This window comes from Gopherus evgoodei, chromosome 4, assembly GCF_007399415.2.
Source record: "Gopherus evgoodei ecotype Sinaloan lineage chromosome 4, rGopEvg1_v1.p, whole genome shotgun sequence".
NCBI lineage: Eukaryota > Metazoa > Chordata > Testudines > Testudinidae > Gopherus > Gopherus evgoodei.
The window spans coordinates 49,146,695-49,170,686 of NC_044325.1; the positions used below are offsets into that span (position 1 = coordinate 49,146,695).

General features: G+C 36.1%; 1 protein-coding gene across 12 annotated transcripts in view; it reads left to right on the forward strand.

Moving 5' to 3' along the window:
* RALGAPA1 (Ral GTPase activating protein catalytic alpha subunit 1) overlaps positions 1-23,992 on the forward strand; it is a 246,975-nt gene that overhangs the window by 212,948 nt on the left and 10,035 nt on the right. For 8 of the 12 annotated variants that reach the window (XM_030559256.1, XM_030559257.1, XM_030559258.1 and 5 more), the window contains one exon: positions 20,753-20,877. In XM_030559256.1, coding sequence (XP_030415116.1) covers positions 20,753-20,877 — 125 coding nt within the window. Of the gene's footprint in view, positions 1-20,752; positions 20,878-21,547; positions 21,579-23,992 lie in introns of all 12 variants that reach the window. The other 4 variants (XR_003999976.1, XM_030559259.1, XM_030559260.1 and 1 more) reach the window with 1 other exon arrangement.

The following is a 23,992-nucleotide window of genomic DNA, read 5'->3' on the forward strand; positions in this document are numbered from 1 at the left end:
TTCCCAAGTCCCAGCAAAAAATCACAATGGTTAAGCATTTTCTATCCAAACTCACTAGCACATTATCATGGGTAGATTTGACAATTATTTCACAACTAAATTGTACTAAAAACTCTCCTCATCTTCTAACTAGTTCAAGATCAGATAAGTTAGTTTCACTTGTGAAATATAAGAATTTATTTACCCTTAAAAATTGGGAGTATCCCAAGAGGTATGCTAATTTTATATCAAATTATTTTTAATAGTTTATTCAGGTATTCCAGTTTCAAAGCAACGAGCATGGTGTACAACTTTCTGCATTAAAATAAGATTACTTAAATATTAGAGAGGAGAGGTGGGATTAAAATTGTTTTATGTTTAACTCTAATAAAAGTTCAAACCATTTTTGCATAGGTTTTTTATTGTGAGCAAACTGGTTTAATTTATGCATTTGTCATTGATTTCAAAAGGACATTTAAACAATGAGTAGTTATAAAAAAGACTACTTGAAGGAAATATGTCAGAAGGATTTGGTTTCTGTAAGCCAAAGCCAGCTCAGGTACTCAGAACAGCAAACCTCTTGAAAACCCAAGAAAAGGAAAACGTCTTTTAATTCATAAGAAATCATATATTTAAAAATTCTAAAATCAAATCATTTTTCTAAAATCAAATAAATCATTTTAGGATCTTATGTTATAAACTGAGCTGTTTTTAAAATATATTACAGATGATTCAGTAGTCCTATAAATAGTTTTATCTTTTTGAAGTTTCACTATGTAAACTAAATTTTGTATGGATAATTGTATTGCTGTGTAAGCTGTTTGTTCCCAATTTAAAAAAAAAAAGACTAAAATTCCAAAGCATAAATTGTGCTATTTATGTTTGTTAAATGTAGTTTGAGCCTTATCTCAGAGACATCTTACCTAACTATATATCTAATGTTGTTCAGTAAATGAGGGAGAGTATTGATTGGCATATGCTGCTTTAAATCGATCATCCTGACAGCCAGAATTACAGTAATCTGTCAGTATTGATGACTGTCTTTCAAGCTTTGATACCTCTCCCTCGCTTGTCATGTCTTGCCTTACTTGTATTTGAAGTACATTTTCTTGCAACCTCTGGTTTTGTCAGGGTAGGTACTTGATAGTGTTTTTTGTCCCTTGAGTCCAATTTATTGGCTTGATCATGCAATTAGAGTTAAAATGCAACACTGGGGAGCAAGATTAGGTAGTGTTCTCAGTAACAATTGGACCTTAAGGGTAGTACAAACTTGTTCTCAGACATCATTTATTAGTAACCTGTTGAAAGAATAGAATTTTTTCGCAATGAATAATTCCAAAGCATCACTTTAAATGCCTCGATTTTAACCACTAGAAACCACTGATTGAACCAACATTTGTGATTGGTTTTTAAACTCTTGTCTTGTTGTTTGTCGCATAGACACTTCAAATAACTGAAAAAGCCAGGTTGGGGATATATGTATCAAGCATCTGTGTATTTTTGTAAGGACACATAAATACTTTATTTCACTTTCTTCATTGCATATTTCTCTCTTCAGAACAAAGGATATTAGAACGGTAACAGTAACTGAAATTATCAAAAGCTAAAAATTCTGCCCCTCCCCAAACTCAGAAATGCTGACTTTTTTTCACAAGCTTTTGTTTCTTTTCATTAGCTAGATCACTATTAGTTTAGTGTAACAATTTTAGCATCAAAAACACAGGTTGTCAATAATCGTTTCTGAAGTAGTAACACAGCTTTGTTATCAATTCTTCTGTTATCCAGATTCAAGAGACATGTTGGAAAGAGATGAAAGAGCGAAATATAAATGAGGCAAAAGTGACTGCTAGCATAATTTTGCCGCTCATAAAGCTGGATTATGAAAAACTCTCAGGGTGGGCTACTGGCATCACTGGTGGCTTTCTGATATAGAAAAAAATATTTCGGAGCTACATACTTTCATATGGTTGATGGTATGTTGTACTGTAGATTGTTCTTGTCCCAATTTTTGTATGGATTGACTTTGCCCACCTACGTTAGAAAAATGAATATTTCAGTTCATTCCATATCTACCTATCTACCTGCCTATAGCTGATGTATATTATTCAAGTGCACACAGAATTCCTTCAATGTATTTACTGTTTTATGTAAGGAGAATTTTTGTTTAAACAGAATTTCTGTGGAGTGCCCTGAAAAGCAGTGAGGTAGTTCCGAATCCTTTTGTTCTGTGGGACCGTCATATAAGTTCTGGAATTATAACTGCATGTATAGACTTAATAGTGAGTAGTTAGTGCTTGCCTTGAAGAGGTCTCATTTATACCTGTTAGTGTCTCACTCCCATTTTAAAGTCTGAAATTTAAATATACTGTTCTTGAACTCGGTGTCGTAATCAATATTTAATTACACTGTTGTAAAATATACTTGAAATGATTTTATAAAAACAAATATGGGATTTTCTCTTGCTGTAAGAGAAAATGATGACTAATTCAATCTTATGAAGTATGATCTCATTGTAGCTAGCAGGAAATTAGTTTTTGTTAATACCTGTTTAACCTCATTAATTTAACGTTTTGGATAACAAAAGCCTTCTGTTAAAGTTTAAACATTTTTGCCCCTTTTAAATGTTATATAGCTCACACAAACATCCCTGATACCTCCCAGAAGTTCTCCAACAAAACCGGGGAAGACTAGACTTGATATTCCTGATATTTCTAAGGTTTAAAACAAACCCAGTCAGAATTATTTTTTTTAAAAGGCCTTCTTTTATACATCATAGAGAAGCAAAAAAATGATATAAATATTGTTTTAATCCTTTACAGGTCATCTTCATCAGCAATAATAAATGTAGACTTCACATACAATTCAAATATGGATTATATATGGAGTTATACCTCTCTCATAGAACTGGAAGGGACCCTGAAAGGTCATCAAGTCCAGTCCCCTGCCTTCACTAGCAGGACCAAGTACTGATTTGCCTCAGATCCCTAAGTGGCCCCCTCAAGGATTGAACTCTCAACCCTGTGTTTAGCAGGCCAGTGCTCAAACCACTGAGCTATCCCCCCTTTTCTATAATTAGAAAAGTTATGGGTATGCAAAAAATGTATGATTCTATGAATCATGGCTTTTTTTTGTTTGTTACAAGCAAAATTAACAGACAACAGTCTCGTAGAAGATGACAATGGTTTCAGAAGAGTTGGTTGAGAATATTGTCAAATCTGTTTCTGCATGGGTCTACATATGGTCATCAAAACAGTTAGATCATACTATCCTGCACCACTTGAGAAATTTAAAAATATATATTACTAAGAAATTGAAAAAAAGGTAGGATCTACATGCCCACTTGTCTTTTGTGTCTTCCAACTCCCTGGTTTTGCAATTGTTAAGGAAAAAAAACTATCTAAACCTGTGTGTGTGTGTGTGTGCATGTCACTATCTATTTAGAGATAGATGTGTAGTATACAATAGTACTCATTAAGTGATCAGACCATCCCAAAATGGTACCAGTAAAATCACATACACACCATTATGTATTAAGCCACATATTTTATAGAAAAACAAAATACTAAAAATCAGTATTGCAATAATTGGAATTACCATATGAGAGTCAGGAGATCATGAATCCTAATCTTGGCCCTGCTAATAAAATTAATTCCCAATACGTTTTAAGACTATTTTTAGGAATACTTTAAAAATATTTTAATTGCTGATTAATTCCATCCAAATATGGGTCACAAATTTATCTCTTTCCTTCTGAATGTTTCTCCTCTCAAACATGTAAGAATGCAGGCTATTAAAAATCTTTTAATTTCCATTTGCCAAGCCACAGTTACCATCCATCTGTTCTTGCCAATTGTGAAAAAGGTTCAATTTTCAGCAAAGCCATGCATTTCACAGAAGGTATGTGAAGTAAAATTTCACAGGGGACTTGATGGATCCTGATTCTTAGTGATAAACCTTTGGGGCCATCAGGGTTGGCATATGGTTCAGCATGATATGAAGGCTTGGGTTCCCTGGCTTCACTTCTTTGGCGTGGAGCAGATAAAACCTGGCTCTTGAGTATTGTTTCACTGGACACCAATCATGGGCAGCAGGAACTGCCCATTTAACTCTCTGTGGGAAGGAAGCCCAGACACTGTTCACAATAGTACTATTGTAGGGTTGCAAACTGCTCTGAACAGCTTGACAGCACAGGGAAGGAGGACTAAAGGGCTTGCTCTGCTAATTGCTGCTCAAATTAAGGAAGGGGGAAATAGCTGAGAATTGATACTTATTTTAATGTGTTTTTTGCATAAAAACTTTTTTGTTACAAAAATCAAACAGAAATGGCATAATTACACAGCTGCCTTTACATAATTTCATGCTTAATACTTGATTATCTAATATCTGTACAAGAGTTTGCCTGTGTAAGGAAAAATATTTTCTTCTCCTGTGATAGGAGAAGCAAAAGCATGAAGAAAATATACTCAATTATAGATTGGACTTAGTAACAAAATTTATCTTGTTAGAAGTTTACTTATCCTGTACCAGTGTTAAATTGCAAACAGTGAATTCATTTGTGTATGTATAAATGTAACATTATTTCTACTGGGCACTTTGGCATATTTTCAGTATTTCTAATTTAGTTCTATGAAGTCCTATCATTTTTAGAGATGTCTTCACAGGAAGCTTTTTAATACTTTTCTTCTTGTCTGTCTGTATATATGTACAATGTAAGCTTATACTTCTGATGGTATGAAAACATTTGACCTCTACATTCATGTTAGAGCCACAGGGTGAAGAGTCAGTTTGCTTCCAGACAGTTATTCTTAGCTAAAAATGTAGTCTCTGCAAAGAGTACAAGATTTAAATCAGTGATCCAATCCTACTGTTACCAAGCAAAATCTTTTAAGGATTTTTCTAAAAGAAAAAAAAGGTAGGATGAAAATCATTTTGCATACATAAGCTTTACACAGATAAAGTGCAAGGAATTTGGGGAGGTGAATTTCATCTCTCCATATCTAGAATCAGGGTATTGGGCTGTAGTGCACCCCCCATTATATCTACACAGGTTTCTGGAGTACAATAGCAATTGCAATCCCTCTGCACTGCCTGTGCAATGTAGTGATTAGAGCAACTGGATGCTTTTAAGCATCAGTTTGATGGCCTGCCCCATCCCTGTCCTCCACAGCTGCTTCTGTGGGTCTCACATAGACACTCCATAAAGACATGCAAGAGGCTGCCTGTGTGCCGATGCGGTGTCTTCTTTTGCCAGCATAAGTCTCACAGAGGAGCTTATGTGGTGCTAGTTCTAATGGTGTTTAAAATAATTAATACACTTTGCCCTATAGTCACATTGATCCCTACCTTGAAGTCCTTCATATGGCAAATTCTAGTCCAGTCAAAATAGGAATGTTGCTCGAGTAAGGACTTCAGGACTGGACCATTATTTTTATCCAGGTCTATCTCACTGTTTTGTTTTCACCTCCTGTAGCCTGTGACTAAAACACAGACTTTGAAGTGTCTGTGAATACAACTATTCATGTCTCAACCTCTCCACTCATGAATTTAATTGGTAGTCCATTATAGATGTGGTATGGAGATCCAATGGCGAGTATGGCTGGGAATCCTCAGCTATGCAAGATTTATAGAATGAGAAACAGAGAACCAGCAAATGATAGTAAAATTTAGAGTTTCTACTAACATGATTTAGTAAATATGCCCCTGCTATATTTCAAAAAGATAATTCATTGAATGCCCATTCTTCCTCTTACTGTACGAGTAGATTATATTTAAGTCAAGATTAATGGATAGATTTTAATGTTAAAATCCAGTCTTTGAGCCTGTCATTCCCTAGAGGCAAATAGTGCATTAGTTTAAGCCAGTATGCTGCTTATCATAGATACTATGACACTGTCTTAAATGACAGTTTACTGTACTTTGTTACTGCTTACTGTCGTAATAAAATCACTATTTTGTGTTCTTGATAATTACAATATTAAGTAGAAATTTAATTTGATTACTGCACATTTAGATACAGATAGCTCTTAAGTAATTGCCCACTGTAAAATTTCTGATATTCATTTTTTTAGGTCTGTCAGTGTCTAAATTTAATACTAACTCCAGATGCTTGCTTTATTTAAGTTAGCTGAACTAAAACATCTTTATGCTGAAAAGAAATCTACAATGTATTTTTTTTCAGTGCAAGTGATGTCTCTTATCCTGTAGCTTTTCTCATTTGAAAGACCATGTTTGTTTTAAAAATCTTTAAAACGGAATTGGTTGATGTTTGCATTTTGTCTTTGAGCTTAATAACATTATTTCAGATTTCTAAAGGGTAGAAGTATTGTTTTACATTCTTGCTGAATCAATGATTATTTTTTACTTTGAAATTGACAGAACTGGTGCTTAAAATGTTTGCAATTTTTATTACCTTAAGAACTGACCAAATCATTAGTTAAGAATATATTCAGTATACTTATTTTAATATTTATATGCAATGTTATACGACTTTGATGTTTTATTATTTAATACTTCTGAAAATATTAATTCTAAATTGAGGATTTAGGGTCACTCCTGTGGACTTAAATTTGTAATTCTCCACAAATACAGTTAATCTGTTAAAATGTTTTCATATGAACTTGAGAAGAGAAGGAGTTGTAGCTTGCTGCAGTTTTTCTGACATTTTTTGTTTAGTAATTGAGTGGTGTAAGTGGTTAAGTATGGTCCAAATTTTATCCTACCCAGCTTGTATTAATGTGCCTGCACTCACACTGCCTTAGCACCTGTTATGGATTTTGAGTCATCTGGCAGCCCATGAGACTTAGATAAAGAAGTACCAGGTGTCCTGCCTGTCTCTTAATTGAGACTCATTGTAAACAATATAGACTTGGCAATATGGTTATAGGGATGGATTAAAGCTCAGCTTTGTCTGCTCTGACGAATCACTGCTTTTCCTCCATGGAAGATACCATAAACCACTGAAGAATTTAGTGATAAGATCTGATGGCACAACATAAAAAATAAACACTGTTCCTCAACCTATATATATCTAGAGTTTTTCTAGAAGGATTGTACAACAGTATGTTTAAATATACTGTGCTGCTGCTGATACATGCTCCATTCACAGTTTCTGATAAAAACTATAGCACTTGTGGCAAGTGCTTACTTTGTATAAGTGAACACTTCCCCTATTTAGCCTAAGTTCATGTAAAATGAATGTTAAGAAAATGTCTATCAATATATTTGTCAATAAATTAGGTAAGTTGTAATATTTCCTTGGAAAAGCCCTATGTATATAACTTTGTTTACACTGTGCTTGTTTTGCAGTATTTTCAGCCTTTTACATTGTTAGCTTACTATCCTTGTAGTGACCTCATAGCCTCCTATAGCTAAAGGAAATAAGTACCCCTCACCCCGCCAGTGGCAAATGTGCATTTTGTGATATTATAGGTCTCATAAAGGCTTTTTAATGTAATTGAAAAGAAATTGAACTCCTTTTTTGGAACAAAAAGTAACAATTAGGTGTCCTCTTCTTTCATGACAATTTCCTATTTTGGAGTGAAGTATCAGAGGGGTAGCCGTGTTAGTCTGGATCTGTAAAAGCAGCAAAGAATCCTGTGGCACCTTCTAGACTAACAGATGTTTTGGAGCATGAGCTTTCGTGGGTGAATACCCACTTCCTCAGATGCATGTAGTGGAAATATCCACAACATATTTCCACTACATGCATCTGAGGAAGTGGGTATTCACCCACGAAAGCTCATGCTCCAAAACGTCTGTTAGTCTAGAAGGTGCCACAGGATTCTTTGCTATTTTGGAGTGGTGAGTTTCATAGCCTTCTTCCAGAATTCATGCTCATATGCCAGGCTGTCATGCAGATTGATCGCTATGAGGTCTGGTGATGTCCTGTCCATGTACCGAGGCTTTGGTCTCCCCCTTGGTCATCTTCCATCCATGATTATTGCAAGAGCCAGCCTATCAATATAGCCCTCAGGTCTCCACTAAATATGCCCATACCAACATAGCCTAGCCTCCCTCAGCTTGTCTTCAATGAAGCTATCTTCATTAAACCCCTTTACAGCCTCATTTCATTTCCTCTCACATACTGTCCAACCATTTGACCGTCTCAACATCTTCATTTTTGTGGTAGTATGTGTACTGGTTTCTTCTCTAGTGGCTGGCCAAGTCTTTGTTCCATACATTAGAATGGTTGAATTACAGTTTTAAACATTCTGTCTTTTAACTGTTTGACATCATTTATCACGAAGAACTGGGGTCAGCTCCTGCTGTTTCTATCAAGCAGCTTTAGTATGATGCCAGGCATCATTCAGGAGGGCACCATTGATCTAGGTATTTAAGTCCTTTTGCTCTTCTACACCATCTGCCTGTGATATCCTTTATGATGAATCCTCCCCCCCCACCTCCCCCAGTTATCATAGCCTTGGTCGTACCAACGTTCACTCTGTCCAGTCTGCTCAAAATTATGTTGCTATTATTCAGCGTTGACTAGTAAGGTCTCAATCTTCTGCACCTATCACTAAAACATCAGCAAACAGCATGTTTCCAGGTAGCTCCCTTCATATATTCTCATTTACTTACATCCATAACAATTGCAAACAAAAAGGGGTTCAACTCTTACCCTTAGAGTAGGCCAGTGTTTACTGGAAATTCTCTACTGTAGTTCCAGTTAGTTTTGACTACAGTAGCCACTCCATCATAACATCCTGAATAAGACAAACTTCACCAAACTAATTCTATTGATATGTGATCACATACCTTCTCCATATCCACAAAGACCATGTCAAGTTGCTGTCTCTTTCCTTTGAATCTCTTCATAAGGATTTAAGTACAAATGTGGCATCAGCTATTCTCCTTCTCATCATAAATCCATGTTGACCCATCCAAATTTCAATTACACCACGCAGACACTTTTCAATAATCATCTCCCATGTTTTCATAGCATGTGATATCAGCTTACTTGGGTAATAATTAGCACAGTGTAATATTTCCTTTGTTTAAAAAAATGGCCACTCCAAAGCTTTTATGCCATTCCGCCAACATTTTTTTTTCTTAAGAATATCATTGAACAAACCTGTAAAATACTTGATGCCTTTCCAATGACTTTAGTGTATCCATTGTTACTTCCTCTAACCCAGATGCTTTCTCCTTTTTCATTTTCCTAAGGTATAATTAACATAAATATTTTACTTTAAAAAAAAATCAATGAGCCAACATAAAAAATTAGGAATATTGGAACTGATATTTAACCACATATGTGAGCGCTATCATATATTACTTTATCCTCAAGGAGACATACTTACATTTTCCTGGAGGTTACATCAGAGAGCATCTCTTGATTCTGGTAGCCTTTTATTAATAGAAGATTTATGCCAAAGCTAATTTGTTAGGCTCACTACTGATAAAGTGTGATACTGTTTAATATTCAGTTGTTTTGTAGAGTTTTTATTCTTAGGTAATTTGGTTTTACATGTGAATGTAACCATGAGATAATTAGATTAATGAAGACAGATGCTTATATAATATGATAATTTCTTTTTAAAAAAAATTTTTTTGATAACATGTATTTTGTAGCATTTTAAATAAAATATGGATAACAGAAATTGACGATCAGCCACATTAAATCTTCTGTGTGTTTTTGCTCAGCTCTCATAGACTTTAAGGCTAGAAGGGACCATCTGATCATCTAGTCTGACGTCTTGCATATTGCAGGCCATAGGACCTCACCTACCACCTCCTGTAATAGACCCCTAACCTCTGGCTGAGTTACATGACGTAAAGAAAGAAGTTATTGCATGTTACGGCAAAGGTATTGTCCCTAATACTGAAAGCTCAGTTCATGTGGAAGAAACATAGCACTAGAAAGTTATAAAATGATTAAGCCTTTGACCATCACTGTCCAGTGTGGTCAAGACAAGATTTCTTGTTTGAAAGTGAGTTTCTACTCTGATAATTGATCGATTTGAAAATAGGGTGGTCTTACCCCATAGATTGACTTCTTATGTGCTTGCTTTAATGACAGAATTACCTTTTTACTTCTGTTAGCATTTCAGAGCTGGCACACAGCAATGGGAGAATGAATTGGATTCTATTTTATGCATCAGCAGAGTTGTTAATAACTTCCAGTTGTAGATACAGATTCTCCACTCAGTTACAGTACATCTGTGCAGCCCCACAGAAAACACAGATACACAGTGCAGAATTTGGCATACACATTTTCATTACTGGTAAAGATAAGCAGAAAAGAACGTAGCTTGACTTTCAGATGCCAGATTGATTTGAGTTAGCATGAGTGGCAGTTAGGGGAAAAATACTTCTTTATTTGTAAACTGTACAAATTAGATCTGGAAATCCTTGCAAAACAAATAGGGAATGCCATAATGCCTCTTCAACAGAATCGCTTTTCAGAATAGAGAAGGCCTTTACCTACACATCTCAGTGTGTTTGGTTGATACTGGTCAACCACCCACAGATGAAATGGTGTTAGTTGTAGAGCTTCCAACACTGGATCAGTAGCTGTCCATCCTACATCTTTAATTCTCAGAGCCAATGAAGAGCACAAATTCCAATGACTCAGTGTGACTTCAGCTGTTTTGATAGCCGCTGGCCAATCACCTCTTTCAGAAATAAATTTCTCATTTCCAGAAAAAATCTGTTATCAAATATCTTGTCTTGGCTTCCTTCAAGAGCCAAATTCTATTATGGCAATGTTTTTCTACCATCATCTATAGGAATCTTTACCTACTACAGAAGTCTTGTCCTGTTTCCATATGGACTCATCCTTAATCCCCTTGACCTTAAAAAATCACAACTTACTTGGAGGAATCGATCCAAAAATATCGGTCACCAACCTCATTCTCAAGGGCCCCAAATTGTATTATATCGTCTGTTTAATAACTGCCTCTGTGCTTGCCGCCTCTGCCAGGCCAAGGAGCAAAAAGCCAAAACTCTGATCCCTGACACATGCTGCCAATAAACCAACAAGGTGATCTTTTTCTTTGCTTTGACCTTTGATGTCAAATAACAGTTTTATCAGGTTGTTTAATTATATTCACTGTACACTGTCAATACTGTAAACTTGTTTCTATCAGTAAAGTAGGCAAATATGACTGCCTAGACTCATAAGGAGCAGATATGTTGATGAAGGTGCCATTTTGCACAGTTGCTCTTCTGACTGTAACTATGCTTTATAGAAATTGACTTTATGCAGTTAAAAGAAATACTAAATGTCTGTCACAGTGTCTGGAGTGGCTTACTACCTCAGGGCAGACTGTCAAAAACAAGGCAGACACTCCAAACTAGTAGTGTGTTTTGTAATTAGATTTCACCAAGCCAGTAAGGCACATGAATTCTTAGATTACTTTAACAGTCTTATCATGGAGTCACAGATTGTCCCCTTAGATTCTCACTGTCAAGGTTTTTTCCCCCACTTTGAACTTTAGGGTACAGAAAGTGGGGACCTGCATGAACACTTTTAAGCTTAAATCTGGTATGCTGCCACCAGCCAGAATTTAGCGTCTGGCACACTTTCTGTTCCCCCAAAACCTTCCCTGGGGAACCCAGACCCAAACCCCTTGGGTCTTAAAACAAGGAGGAATTAACCATCCTCCCTCCTTCCCCGCCACCAATCCCTGGTGAGTTCAGACTCAATCCCTTGGATTTTGAAACAAGGAAAAAATCAATCAGGTTCTTAAAAAGAAAGCTTTTAATTAAAGAAAGGGGGAAAAAAAGTAAAAGTTATCTCTGTAAAATCAGGATGGAAAATGCTTTACAGGGTACTCAGATTCAGATAGACTAGAGGGACCCCCCCGCCAGCCTTAGATTCAAAGTTACAGCAAACAGAGGTAAAAAATCCTTCCAGCAAAAAGACACATTTACGAGTTAAGAAAACAAACATAAGACTAATCCGCCTTGCCTGGCTATTACTTACAATTTTGAAACATGAAAGACTGATTCAGAAAGATTGGGAAAGCCTGGGTGTACGTCTGGTCCCTCTTAGCCCCAAGAGCGAATAATGAACAAAAACAAAAAGCACAAACAAAGACTTCGCTCCACCAAGATTTGAAAGTATCTTGTCCTCCTATTGGTCCTCTGGTTAAGTGTCAGCCAGGTTCACTGAGCTTCTTAACCCTTTACAGGTAAAAGAGACATTAACCCTTAACCATCTGTTTATGACACTCACCCAGACAAACTGGACTTAGTGATAAATGATCAGTTACACCAAAAATCATACCACATCCATATTGCTTCCAGTACCAAGAGACCTGTCATTTTTCCCAGATCAGCTGATACTCTAGATCCTATAACAAAGACCATGCCTATAGCCAGTCCTGTAATTGACTGTCTAAAAGTTTATTAACTAGGAAAAAGGAATGAGAGTTACTTACAAGTTAAAGCAAGCAAATATAAACACAAAAATGAGTTACCATCTAAATCCTAAGAGTTGTAATGATCTGTCTGTTCAAAGTGTCTTTTGGGGCAGACCTAGGAGGGTGAGGAGTTTAAAGCAGTGGTTCTCAACCTGCTTACCATTGTGAGCCATATGTGCAGCAATCTGTGTTATATGGGCCAAATCCACACGATATATATATATACTACTATGTGGCCCTGAGGTTTTCACATGGGCTGCAGTTGTGTGCTGATTGGGCAGCAAGTTGAGAACCACTGGTTTAGAGTTTCTGGCCCTTCAGAGTTCAGACAGCCATAAGATTCAGTTTCTGCTTACCAGGGATTTTTATTCCCTTCCCCTCCCCAAGAGTTCAAGATGATGGGATGAGTTCACCTGAATGTCTCCTCTTCCTGGGTGTGTAGGGGAGAACTTATCAACAAAGTATTTTGTCCTCTGATGTTCCACAGTGGTTTGTCTGGTATCTATCGACCTTTTGTTCGGCAGGAGACAACACCTCCTGTGGCAAACCAGCATTTCGCACTTGGTAATATTTCTGTCCTATGGGAGTTTATAGTTTCAGAGCAAACACTTTTACAGTTAAAGAGTAAACATATTTATAACATGGGATATAGATATTATAAGTCATATTAATGCATGCAGCACCATACAAGCATTTCATAGTCTAAACACTAAATATGTTTTTCTTTAATATGAATACCAGTTTTGAGCAAAGCTATTATACGGGTGCCCCTCTCTGGTCTCCAGCTATCAGGTTGTCAGTTGGTCCCTTCTGACCTTAAAGTCCATGAGTCTGTGAGCTGACATTTGGCCTACTAGTGTCATAGCCCATTCGTTCTATCAGCAAGTATTTGCAAGTTGAGGATTCCCGTTTTCCAGTTAGTGGTGAAATGCAGCTTTGTTCATTTGTCCCTAAAGTAGTCTGCAAATGTGTCTCAGTCATAGCCATGCCATCTATAATCAAATCACAGCATCCAGAGAGGCAGTAGTACCTGTATTTCTGATAATCATTCATAATGCCCACATTTTGAGTTTCTCTTGCTACTTAAAAATGCCCTCTTAGCTATGTTTTGGTCACAGAGAGTAATTTTAGGCTACTCTTAAAAGAGCCTCTTTCTCCTGAGGCAATATGCTCATATGCGCTCAAAGGTTCTACTTTCATGCAACACAGTGATGTTGCAGTATAAATGTCTAGATAAATTGATAATTATACAGAGATGCTTCCATTTAGCAACTCATCTTCCAGTCCAGTAAAACTTTCCATTTGTCTTTGTTAGGATCATGATTTTGTGTACATTTATGGTCTAAACCAGTGGTTCTCACCCTTTTGGGCGCAAGACTCATTTGTAAATATTTATGGCCTGTCGCAACCCAGTAAATAATCTGGGGATGGAGGCCCTGGGGTGGTATCTGTCAGATCCTGCCCCCTGTGTTGGGGTTGGGTTCTGCTCGGCACTCACCCCACAGTGGTGGCTCCTACAGCTCCTATATTATGGGACTGGCTGAGCTTTGCTCTCCACTCCAAGTGTTGCAACCGCTGGGATTTCAGCGCTGCTCAAGTTTGGCCCTGCCCCCTGACTCTCATTTGTGTAAGTGGAGTTGTGACCTGGCTCATGGGATTTGCCACTCTTTCAGATTTGGCGTATCCTGACTCATCGTCATGATGGCTGGGCTAAACCAGAGTAGCACTGGGTCCTGAGAGGTTGCGGTGCCTGGAGCAGGGAGGCAAGCCCAGGCAGCTCCATGGGACAGGAGCTGCCACGTGACCCTTTGTAACACTCTGGTGACCCAAATTTTCTCTCTCAACCCATAGGTTGAGAGAGCCCAGTTTAAACCATTGGCATGACTTAAAAATCAGTACAGATTGGAGCTCCCACTCCATTTGACAAAGGATTGTGAATCAATTCAGAGAACTATACAAAGCAGTGTTACATTGCAAGTGCCTTTCTTCCTAACTGAAGATCATCTCAGTGATGGAAAAACTGTGGGTGGAGAACCCATCATCTCTTTTTTTCTCCACTTGGGAATCTTCAGAGTGTCACCCCTCCTTCCTCATGCTGTTATGAAACTGTTGAATGTTATGAAAGGTGTGTAAAAAGTTTTGCTGCCCGTTTCTCAGACCTGATCGTCTTTTTAGTGTCTTCCCAGAGATACTTTTCTGTCAGCATGGATCTTCTCTCTTGTGGGCATATTTTGTTCCTCCAATATTATATAACACTGTTGAGCCAAAATCTTGGAACCTTTGTGTGAGTCTAGGATATTTCAGGATTTCAAATTGGTCTTTGAGAACATTTGAAAATACTTCTAAGACTAGAAAATCATCTGATAATGCATAGGCTTAAGCATAAACATCTTACTCATGTCAAGTTTCTGAAATGATGGGTCACTTTTTTTGTTCTTTAGAAAAATACTATAGATTAACTATCATTTGTGATTAAAATGTACCATTTAAATTTGTTCACTGTAAGTTCTCTTGAACCTTTATATTAATGTAGTTTCACATGCTCTCTTTAAGGAGATGTCTTCATAAATTTCAACTATTTGAGTTAGCATTTCAATTTGAATTAGTGGACCACATGTCTCTCAGCTGCCTCCCTCAGTATGAACTTTCATAAATGGGAATTGGTTCTCCATAACAGGTTGTTTAGGAATACCATCTCAATCAGACTATTCTCTTTCTTTGTTTCTTCCAATATCTTACAAGTACTTTGAGACTATGGTAACGATGTAATAGGTTATAGAGCTGTCAAATGAAATATTGTTAGATATAATGTTAATATTCATAGCTAGATGTTGTTTTTTCTCAATTTGAAATTAATATTTATTTGACCTACAAAATAGGATGCATATTATTACTTCAGTCAAACTAGTACTTACCATAGGTCTTCCCAGCTTATTGTGGGGATATAAAATCCAAGTACTCTCTTATCTGTAAAATAAGGCTGTATAGAAAAATAGTGAATTGTCTTCATATGCTACAGCAATGCAGTCTGGCCTGTTTCTAGAAGTTTTTGGGAATCTGTTACTGAGAAAAGATATAGGCAGAGCTCAGGTTATTTAAATAAATGAAAGTGAATTTGAGGAGATGAGTTTAATGTAGTGGGGAAGGGGGAGGAAGTCAGCGAAGGTGTTTATGGAAGAGGAGTTCATGATCAAAAGTTCAGGAGATGAGGTTTTTAGCAGCAGCATTTTGTTAATGTGAAAGGCAAAGAGGTGAGGAATGGGGAGGCCAGAGAGGATAGATTGTACTAATCAAGTTGAAAGATGACAACACCATGGTTAGAAGTTTAAGTAGTAGTAAAGAGAGGGTAGAAAGGATGAATTTTGGTGATGATGTAGAGGAATTAGTTACAATACAAAGGAAGAAAACAAAATTCACAAAACAGATAGGATACAATTTATTTGTATTACCATAGCACCTAGGAACCCAGTCATGGACCAGGACACCATTGTGCTAGGTGCCATACAAACATACAACAAAAAGACAGCCCTTGCCTCAAGAGCTTACAATCGAAGTATAAGACAAGACAACACATGGAGACAGACACAGGTTAGTTTAAGGAAACATTGAGGCAATATTGGTTAGCATGATAGGCAGTAGTATTAGTGCACAAGTGGCTAACTGTGATCAATATTTTTATAGTCATCACAGCAAAAGTTTTAAAGAGATTTAAAGGAAAATAATTAAGTAATTTTACAGATGTTTACGGGGAGCTTCTCCCACTCATGAGGAGCAGTATGGGAAAAAGCACAAAAGTGCTTGCTGGAAAATTTGACAAGTGGCTGATGGAGGCTGACATTGTTGGCAATCAGAGATGGGAGCCAACATTTTGATAGTGAAAAAGAGATTATAGAGAGGGTGATGGTAGGCCATGAAAGACCAGAAAAATGAAGACAAGCAGCTTGTGTATTATGCAATAGAAAATGGGGAGCCAGTGGAGGGATGCAAAGAGGGTGGTGACATAGTTGAAAGCAACGGGCTAGAATGATTTTGCAGCAGCATTCTGAATGGATGTGAATGGGGTAAGATTGCATTTGTCAAAGCCAGAGAAAAGGCAGTAATCAATATACAATGTGATGAGAGTTTTAGCTGTGTGGATGAATATGAAAGGCTGTATCTTAGAGATGTGATGCAGAAAGAATCTTCAAGATTTAAATGCAGCCTGTTTGTGAGGACTTAATAAGTAGTCCAAGTTGAAGATAAAGATACTAAGATTGTCAACAGTGATAGAGGAGGGAGAGTGATTAGGAGGAGAAAACATGAGAAGTTGCTTTTCTGATGTATTACCTACTCATATTTAATGTGACAACCAAGAGTTTAGTGGTAGTTCCCCTGTGCAAATCAGTAATCCTAAAACTGCTTACATATTTACAGTATTAATAGATGTAATTGAAAGGTAATTAATACATATGTAAAATGATTTAGTTAATGAATACCAGTGTTAATAATTGCAATGATTTAAGGGTGGGTGGCATTTAAAATGTGTAAGGGTACTGCTACTGTTTTCTTCCTTGTATTAATAAAATTTTGAAGAATAACTTCTGCAATAAATACAGCTTAGTAGTTTCTGCAAAATCTGTAGATTTTGCTTTAGACCTGTGAATCTTCACTTGAAAGAGTGCCTGTCTGATAAGTAATCTTCCCTTTTTATCCATTGTCTTTCATTCCATTTAGCATGTTGTTCCTAGTAAAATTAGTTACCAGTAGTTCCAGATTTAAATTTGTCTGCTTGTGTATGTAGATGCTTCTTCTCCCAGATTCTTCCTCTTTTTTTGGTCCATCCTTGCATCCTCCCATTCTATCTATGCTGCCAATGCTAGTGGCAACATCCATTCATAATGAGAGTTCAGCTTGAGTTGGCCTATTATTTTTAGCCATTGAGGTTATATGTGCCACTCAATTTATAGGTGCTAATATCTCTTCCCTAGAGAGCAGCATTTTAAAGGATAAATATCTAGCCTATTATGAATAGATGTAGAAATTAACTACTGTATCTTATAGCTGCTGTTGCAGATATTCACATCCATACACAATTTATAATTAGATCATTTCAACCATGACAATCAACTTATTTGTAGGTTTAAAAAATAAAATTACTCTTGGGTTGTGAATTAATAAATTTCCAAATGCTGCCAAGTATGTTAGTCTGTATAAAACCCAAACACTCAAAGTTATTAGATTGTTAATATATGAAAGCTGTTTGTTTTAAAGAATTGAGCATTGTCTCCATACAATATGGAATAGTATATTTATCTGGTCTTGGCTTTCATGTTTTAAAAAAAGCTTGATACAGGATGCTGTTTTCAGCCAGTTATTAGAAATTCTATTAAATGTTGATAAAATGAACAACTTTGCTAACCGGATGATTTTGCTGAGTATGCTAAGTGAAGTTTATATTAGTCTTGCAGCATTGAGATAATGTAATAAAAACAAGTACTGCCCTACTAAATCAGCAACTGTACCAGGACTCTTCCCCTCTCCCCCCCTTAGACTTGGAGGTATGCATCCAGATTAGGAATTTCCTAGTCACTTTCAAAATACTAATTTTGTCTCATTTCTGCCTTATTTGTGTATAAGCTTCAGATTTAGCAAGATAAACTAAAAGGTTTCATTTAGAGACCTCTTTTAAAGTAGAGCATTTTTAAAGCAGGTAGGTGTCTCTACCCTAGTTTTCCATGAAACATTTTATCCATTCAAGCAGACTTTTAAAAACAGCTTGTTTTGATAGCAGCCTGTTCTCCTGTGGGCCTTCAGCCTTTGCTTCCTGGCAGCACCTTTGGTGCGAAAAGAGAGTGATCAATTGGGAGACTATCAGTGCCAGCATGCATAGAGTGATAAGTTAACACACCACTGGGAATTTCTAGGGCCCACCAAGATACTTCACTTCTAATGTGCTAACAAGCTCATTTTTCTACCTCTTGCCTCTTCAGTTATTTTTTTTTCTCAGAAGAGCTTAGAAGTTGAGTGCATCAGGCATAATGAAAAGCTCTGTAGGAGGGAGAAGCAATAACCCCATTTTTCTCTTTTCAGCCAAATAGAAAATTAGCTTCTGGTAATACACAAAGGCCAGTATTTTTTGTGCAAGGGGCACTGCTGTGAATCAAAGGACTCTATTAACTGCAGAAAATTCAGCAGCTGTGAATCTCCCCCAATGAAAAAAAGTGCTTTTCAACAAGTTGTGAGATATGTAGTATTATTTAGACTTCAACCATCAGTTTCATCCTCTACCACTTATATACAGCCTCTTAAAAACTGTGCTATATTAGTCTCCTGTGTTAAGGCTCAATACTGTGTGTGTCCCCCAACCTAAGAACTTTATAATGGAGGGTTTTTTATTTCTTCTTGTCCTAGTGTTTCCATTATAATGTTTTCGGGGTAGAAATCTTCTGAGGTTCAACTATCTCAGTATTCAGAAAGAATTTCAAAAATTCCAAAGAGACAGTTGATTTCAATATTTATATGTACTCAAGTTGTGGTGTAAGCAAAGAATACTATGGAGCCCATTTTATTTGATGGAAAACTATTTTAGACAAAATGTGTTTATTGATTTTGGCCACATTTTTTTCTTAATTAGAGTAATTTACTCAAATATGCTTTGTTGTAATTGTTTCCTGTGTGATATTTACATATAAGGATTATCACTACATAACCCTTTTAATTGCTGAAATATAATCGTGAAAGCCAGAAGAATACCTAAAACATTTTATCTTCAGTCATAATTCAGGGCTCAAATTTTATTGCTTATCATAATTGAAAATGGCAGGCTCATCTGTTTAATAGTATTTTGTGTTTATATATAGCATTTTACAAGTTCTGCCTACTTCTCACAACACACCAATGAGAGAGCTAGGTAGCTATTATCCCCATTTTACAGAAAGGAAAACTGAGACCAAAAAAAGTAAAATAACTTCCCTGAAAATACATGGCAAGTCACCAGCAGAACCAGGCTTAGAACTCAGGACTTCCAAACTGCCAACCCTCAATTTGTTCCTTCACTCTGTGCTGCCTCTTACTAAAATATGCAAACAAAAATATGTTAATAGAAATGTTAATACTTGCAAAGAGTAAATCATTTGTTAAAAATGCACATGTTAAGGAGAGATACTGTAGGAGTATTTTTTTTTCTTTTATGTTTATGTAAGATATTTAAATATGCCCTGCCTAACTCAACACACTGAGTCCAGCTGGACAACTTTAAAGTTGTGGAAGAAAAGGTTAACTGATTTCTCAGTTCAGGAACTATACGACATGAAGTCAGCATGGTAGTTTTTCTTGATAATTGTATGTTGCTGCCTGCTGCTCTACATTTTGACAGCCATTTCCATAGTTGCTTTCATGAACAGCAGAAATATTCTTTTTTTTTCTCGCTCTCTCTGTGCTAACAGCACAATCAGGCCTGCTGGAACAAGAAGCCTGGAGAGGGTTCTTCAAAAGCAACAACACTTCAAGATGCTGGTCTCCAGTCAATAATATCAGAGAAGGAGAATGTGGTGAAAAGGAAGTACGGTATTTTGCTGTCAGTGCCCTCTGACACTCTGTTAGCCAGTATTTAGGGGTCCTGCAGATTCTTTACAAATATGTCTGCTTTTTTTAATGGCATAATTGACTAGGTATTTTTTTCTGATACACGTTTTAAGCTATGTATTTGTCTTAACTGCATGAATTTGTTTAGGGATTATGGAAACAGTTATTTTTCATTGAAGATATATAGAATTTTTTTGAGAGGTGGAATCTAGTTTGTTGTTTGTTAATGATAGTTATTTTTCACAATATGCCCCTACAAATTACCACTACAGCATTTTTTAAAACCTAATTTTAAACAGTATTATAACCAAGTCAGTTTGCTGCTTTAGAAAATAATCTCTAATCTTAGGTTGATTGAAACAATTTTGAGGAGCATAAGAAAAGAAAGTAAAATTGACCAAAGGCAACGTGTAGCCTTATTCAAAGATATTTTGCTTTAGCTTCATTCAATTGTCAAACCATATTATAATCAAAATAGCCTGAGCCATGAGGTACGCATCAGACTATAACCTATCCCAGTGTTAAGAAGGAGTTCAGATCCAGAGTTTAGGTTCAGACCCATCTCTAATTAAAAATTTTTGTACTGTATGCCGCACTATTAAACTATCATTTTATTGGCTAACTAAAATAATGTTATGTAAAGATTTGAGAATAATTTAAATTAATCCAAAAATGCCATACTTTCAGTGTTAGTAAACTGCAAATGGTCATTGAAATGTATAATATGCACATACATGAATAAATTTGCTAAAGGGAATAACATAGCTGAATTACTGAGTAGGCTTTAGTGTTTAGCAAATGTGTGATGTGACTTTAAGTTGATCCTTAACTCTTGGGTAAATCAGCTATGAAGAGAGAGCTCGATATCTGCAAACAATTGTTCAACACCATCTGGAGCCCACAACTTTTGAGGACTTTGCTGCTCAGGTTTTCTGTCCAGCACCCTATCACCATTTGCCCTCTGATTCAGGTAAGAAATGCAATAAAGAAATTCTTTCCATAATGTTTGATGACACTTAAAATGCAGTATCCTTACTTATAAAATCTGTAAATGCCAAACTTTTATGTATTATGAAGACTGATCATTAATCTGAAAATGTACAAAATGATTTCATGTTTTCATATTTGAGCAACTGTAGTTTATAACCACAGGAGAGTTGCCTTTAATTCCTTAGTTTGTTGCCTGACACTATGATTTGGCAAAATATTTTAGTAGAGCAATCAAGTTCTATATTTTTACAATGAATGTTTATCACTTGCTCATACTAAATCTCATAAAAATCTAGGTCCATGTGACATTTAATCTAGGCTGCGGGCTGATGAATCCTTAAGTGTTGTTCCTAGACCTTCTCTAAGACAGCTTTAGGGTGCTATCTTGCTGTAATGTGAAAGGTCAAATTAAAATGCCAAGAAAATTTTGTATTCACCAACTTTATATTTTCAAAATATTAAGAACCATTTTTTTTCTTCACAGTAACTTTATCTTTAGAAGTCTGTTTTATAAGAAGGTACTGCATTTTCAGTTACTAATAAAAAATAATAATCAGTAAGAAAATGAGTAACTCAAGGCCTTCCTGTTCTGATGATGATTTCATGACTCCTTATGATTATTTCATTTATTTTATTTCCCCTCTTTTTAGATCATTAAATATCAGTTCTGTTTATCTGAAGGTAAGACAAAATGTCCAAAAAAACCCTTTGTTTTTATTACTTTATTAAGGCACTAAGCTTTTAACCAAGTTGTATGCAAACTTTCCTTGTTACCTTTGTTCACTCTAAAAAGAATTTCAAGTTGATTGAGAAATTTCCACTACCTTTTCTTCAATTTTTTGTCTTTTACTAATCCCAGGTCTGCATGAAACACTAACAGTGGTTATGGGATTAGAATAACTAATTGTAGACACAGTTGTTGAACTAGTAACACTTTATTGTGTTGACCTTTTGTTTCTCAGCATGAACAAGTAGTACCGGATGGCAGTGGTGTGTTTTGTACCCTGTACTGTCTTGAATTGATTTTGGTAGATAATCCATAATGGTGCTGTAGGAGAGGAGAAGACGAAGAATTCATAACACTTGAAATTTTGTTGTTGAAAAATTTGGGTAATTTTAATGCAAAGTAAATCAAAATGCCACCTTTTGAAAAGCCATGATTCACACATTTGCAGTCGAGTAAAATCAGTTCAGTTTTCTACTTAAAACAATAGATAGAAATCAAATGAGATTAGAATTGGTAAATCGGTACTTCTTTATATTTGGTTTTCTGATTGCAAAAATGTCTAAGATCTACAGAAATAAATTCTAAAGCACATGCTACGTTGGTCCAGAAAAGATTAAGGACATCTTAAAATACTGGAAAAACTAAAAACACTGAGATTACAATGTTTGAAAAGATAATAAGTAGGGGAAGCTAAATTTAAAGACAATAAATGTTAAACTGAACAAATAAGCTAAATACAAGAAATATGTTAAAGTGACATGTTTTTTACACATCTCTTAATCAACCAGCAGGCTTGATTGCTACAGGATATTGACCTATTTGAGATTCAAAACAGGATTCGTAAGAAATTTAGAAATAACATTTATATTTACGTTACTAGTGTTTGCTTAAAGAAAAGTACACTGTGCTTCCTGTTCCCTAATGGTATTCAGTAGTTTTTCCACATAGGGTATGTCTACACTACCCGTTGGATCGGTGGGTAGTGATCAGTTTATCGGGGATCGATATATTGTGTCTCATCTAGACACGATATATCGATCCCCGAACGCGCTTCTGTCGACTCCGGAACTCCACCAGTGCGAGCAGCAGTAGCGGAGTCGACAGGGGGAGCCGCGGCCATCGATTCTCCGCCGTGAGGACGGGAGGTAAGTCGAAATAAGATACTTTGACTTCAGCTACGCTATTCACGTAGCTGAAGTTGCATATCTTACATCGACCCCGCCCCCTAGTGTAGATCAGACCATAGTTAGAGTTGTCTTCTCTCTCATAGACTCATAGACTTTAAGGTCAGAAGGGGCCAGTATGATCATCTAGCCTGACCTCCTGCACAATGCAGGCCACAGAATCTCACCCACCCACTCCTGTAACAAACCCCTGACCCAGAGTGACCGTTTCCCTCCTTTGTCTTGTAGTAGGCTTGCCTGAGCTCCTCTCTCTCGGTACTTACTCAAGCATTTTCTTTAATTTTATCTATTCGCTTTCAGGTATCCCCCTGCACTAGCGAGTATAGTATGCATAATTTGTCTGGTGCATTTTTAGGGGGAAGTGGAGCATAACCACCTTCCTCTGAAGCATCGATTTATCAAACACTTAGTTAGACAAATAGTCTTTTTTGGAATGGCAATTCCTGTGTTCCTTTTAAAATAATCTTACTTGATTTTCTCTAACTTCAGGTTGCACAAATACTTTTAAAACTTTATTTTAGGTTAAACATTTCTACCAAATGAACTATTTTTCCATGGCAATCTCAATGGGAATATTATAATTATTTTTGCATATGAGTGTATAAACCATGTGTGTACTGTATCTATTATAGACTTCATTTTTTAAAAAAAGTTAAACACAGTTTTATTTCTGCAAATAACTTGTATTAAACAAGTGTCTTTTTTATAAATATTACATATTTACATTGATAAAAACTATGTTAATACAAATATGATAAAGCACTATTGCCATCTGTGATCAAAGAGCCCTGAGTACTTGGTTCTTTTATTAAAAAATTGAATAGATTATGCAATCATTGTCTAAATAATGGTGGTCATTGAATGAAAATGAGTGCATCCTACACAGCAGTTACTTATTTCTGCTAGCTTCACATGTGCCAAGTAATCTGTAAATTATAAGAGAAACAATGAAAATCACTTTTTAAAATCAACTGGTTTTGAAATCTGGAAAATAACCAGGTACCAATTTGAGGACAGATGGCTAAAACTAAATTCAGATTTTCTCCTCTTTATTCCAAGTAAATTAACAAATTTACTGAACCATCTTCTTGTCTGAAAGAAGTAAATCTCACTGTTCCAGGTAAAAATTCAAATCCCAAACCTGGATTTCAAAATCCTTTCCCAAAAGGATTCTGTAAAAAGCA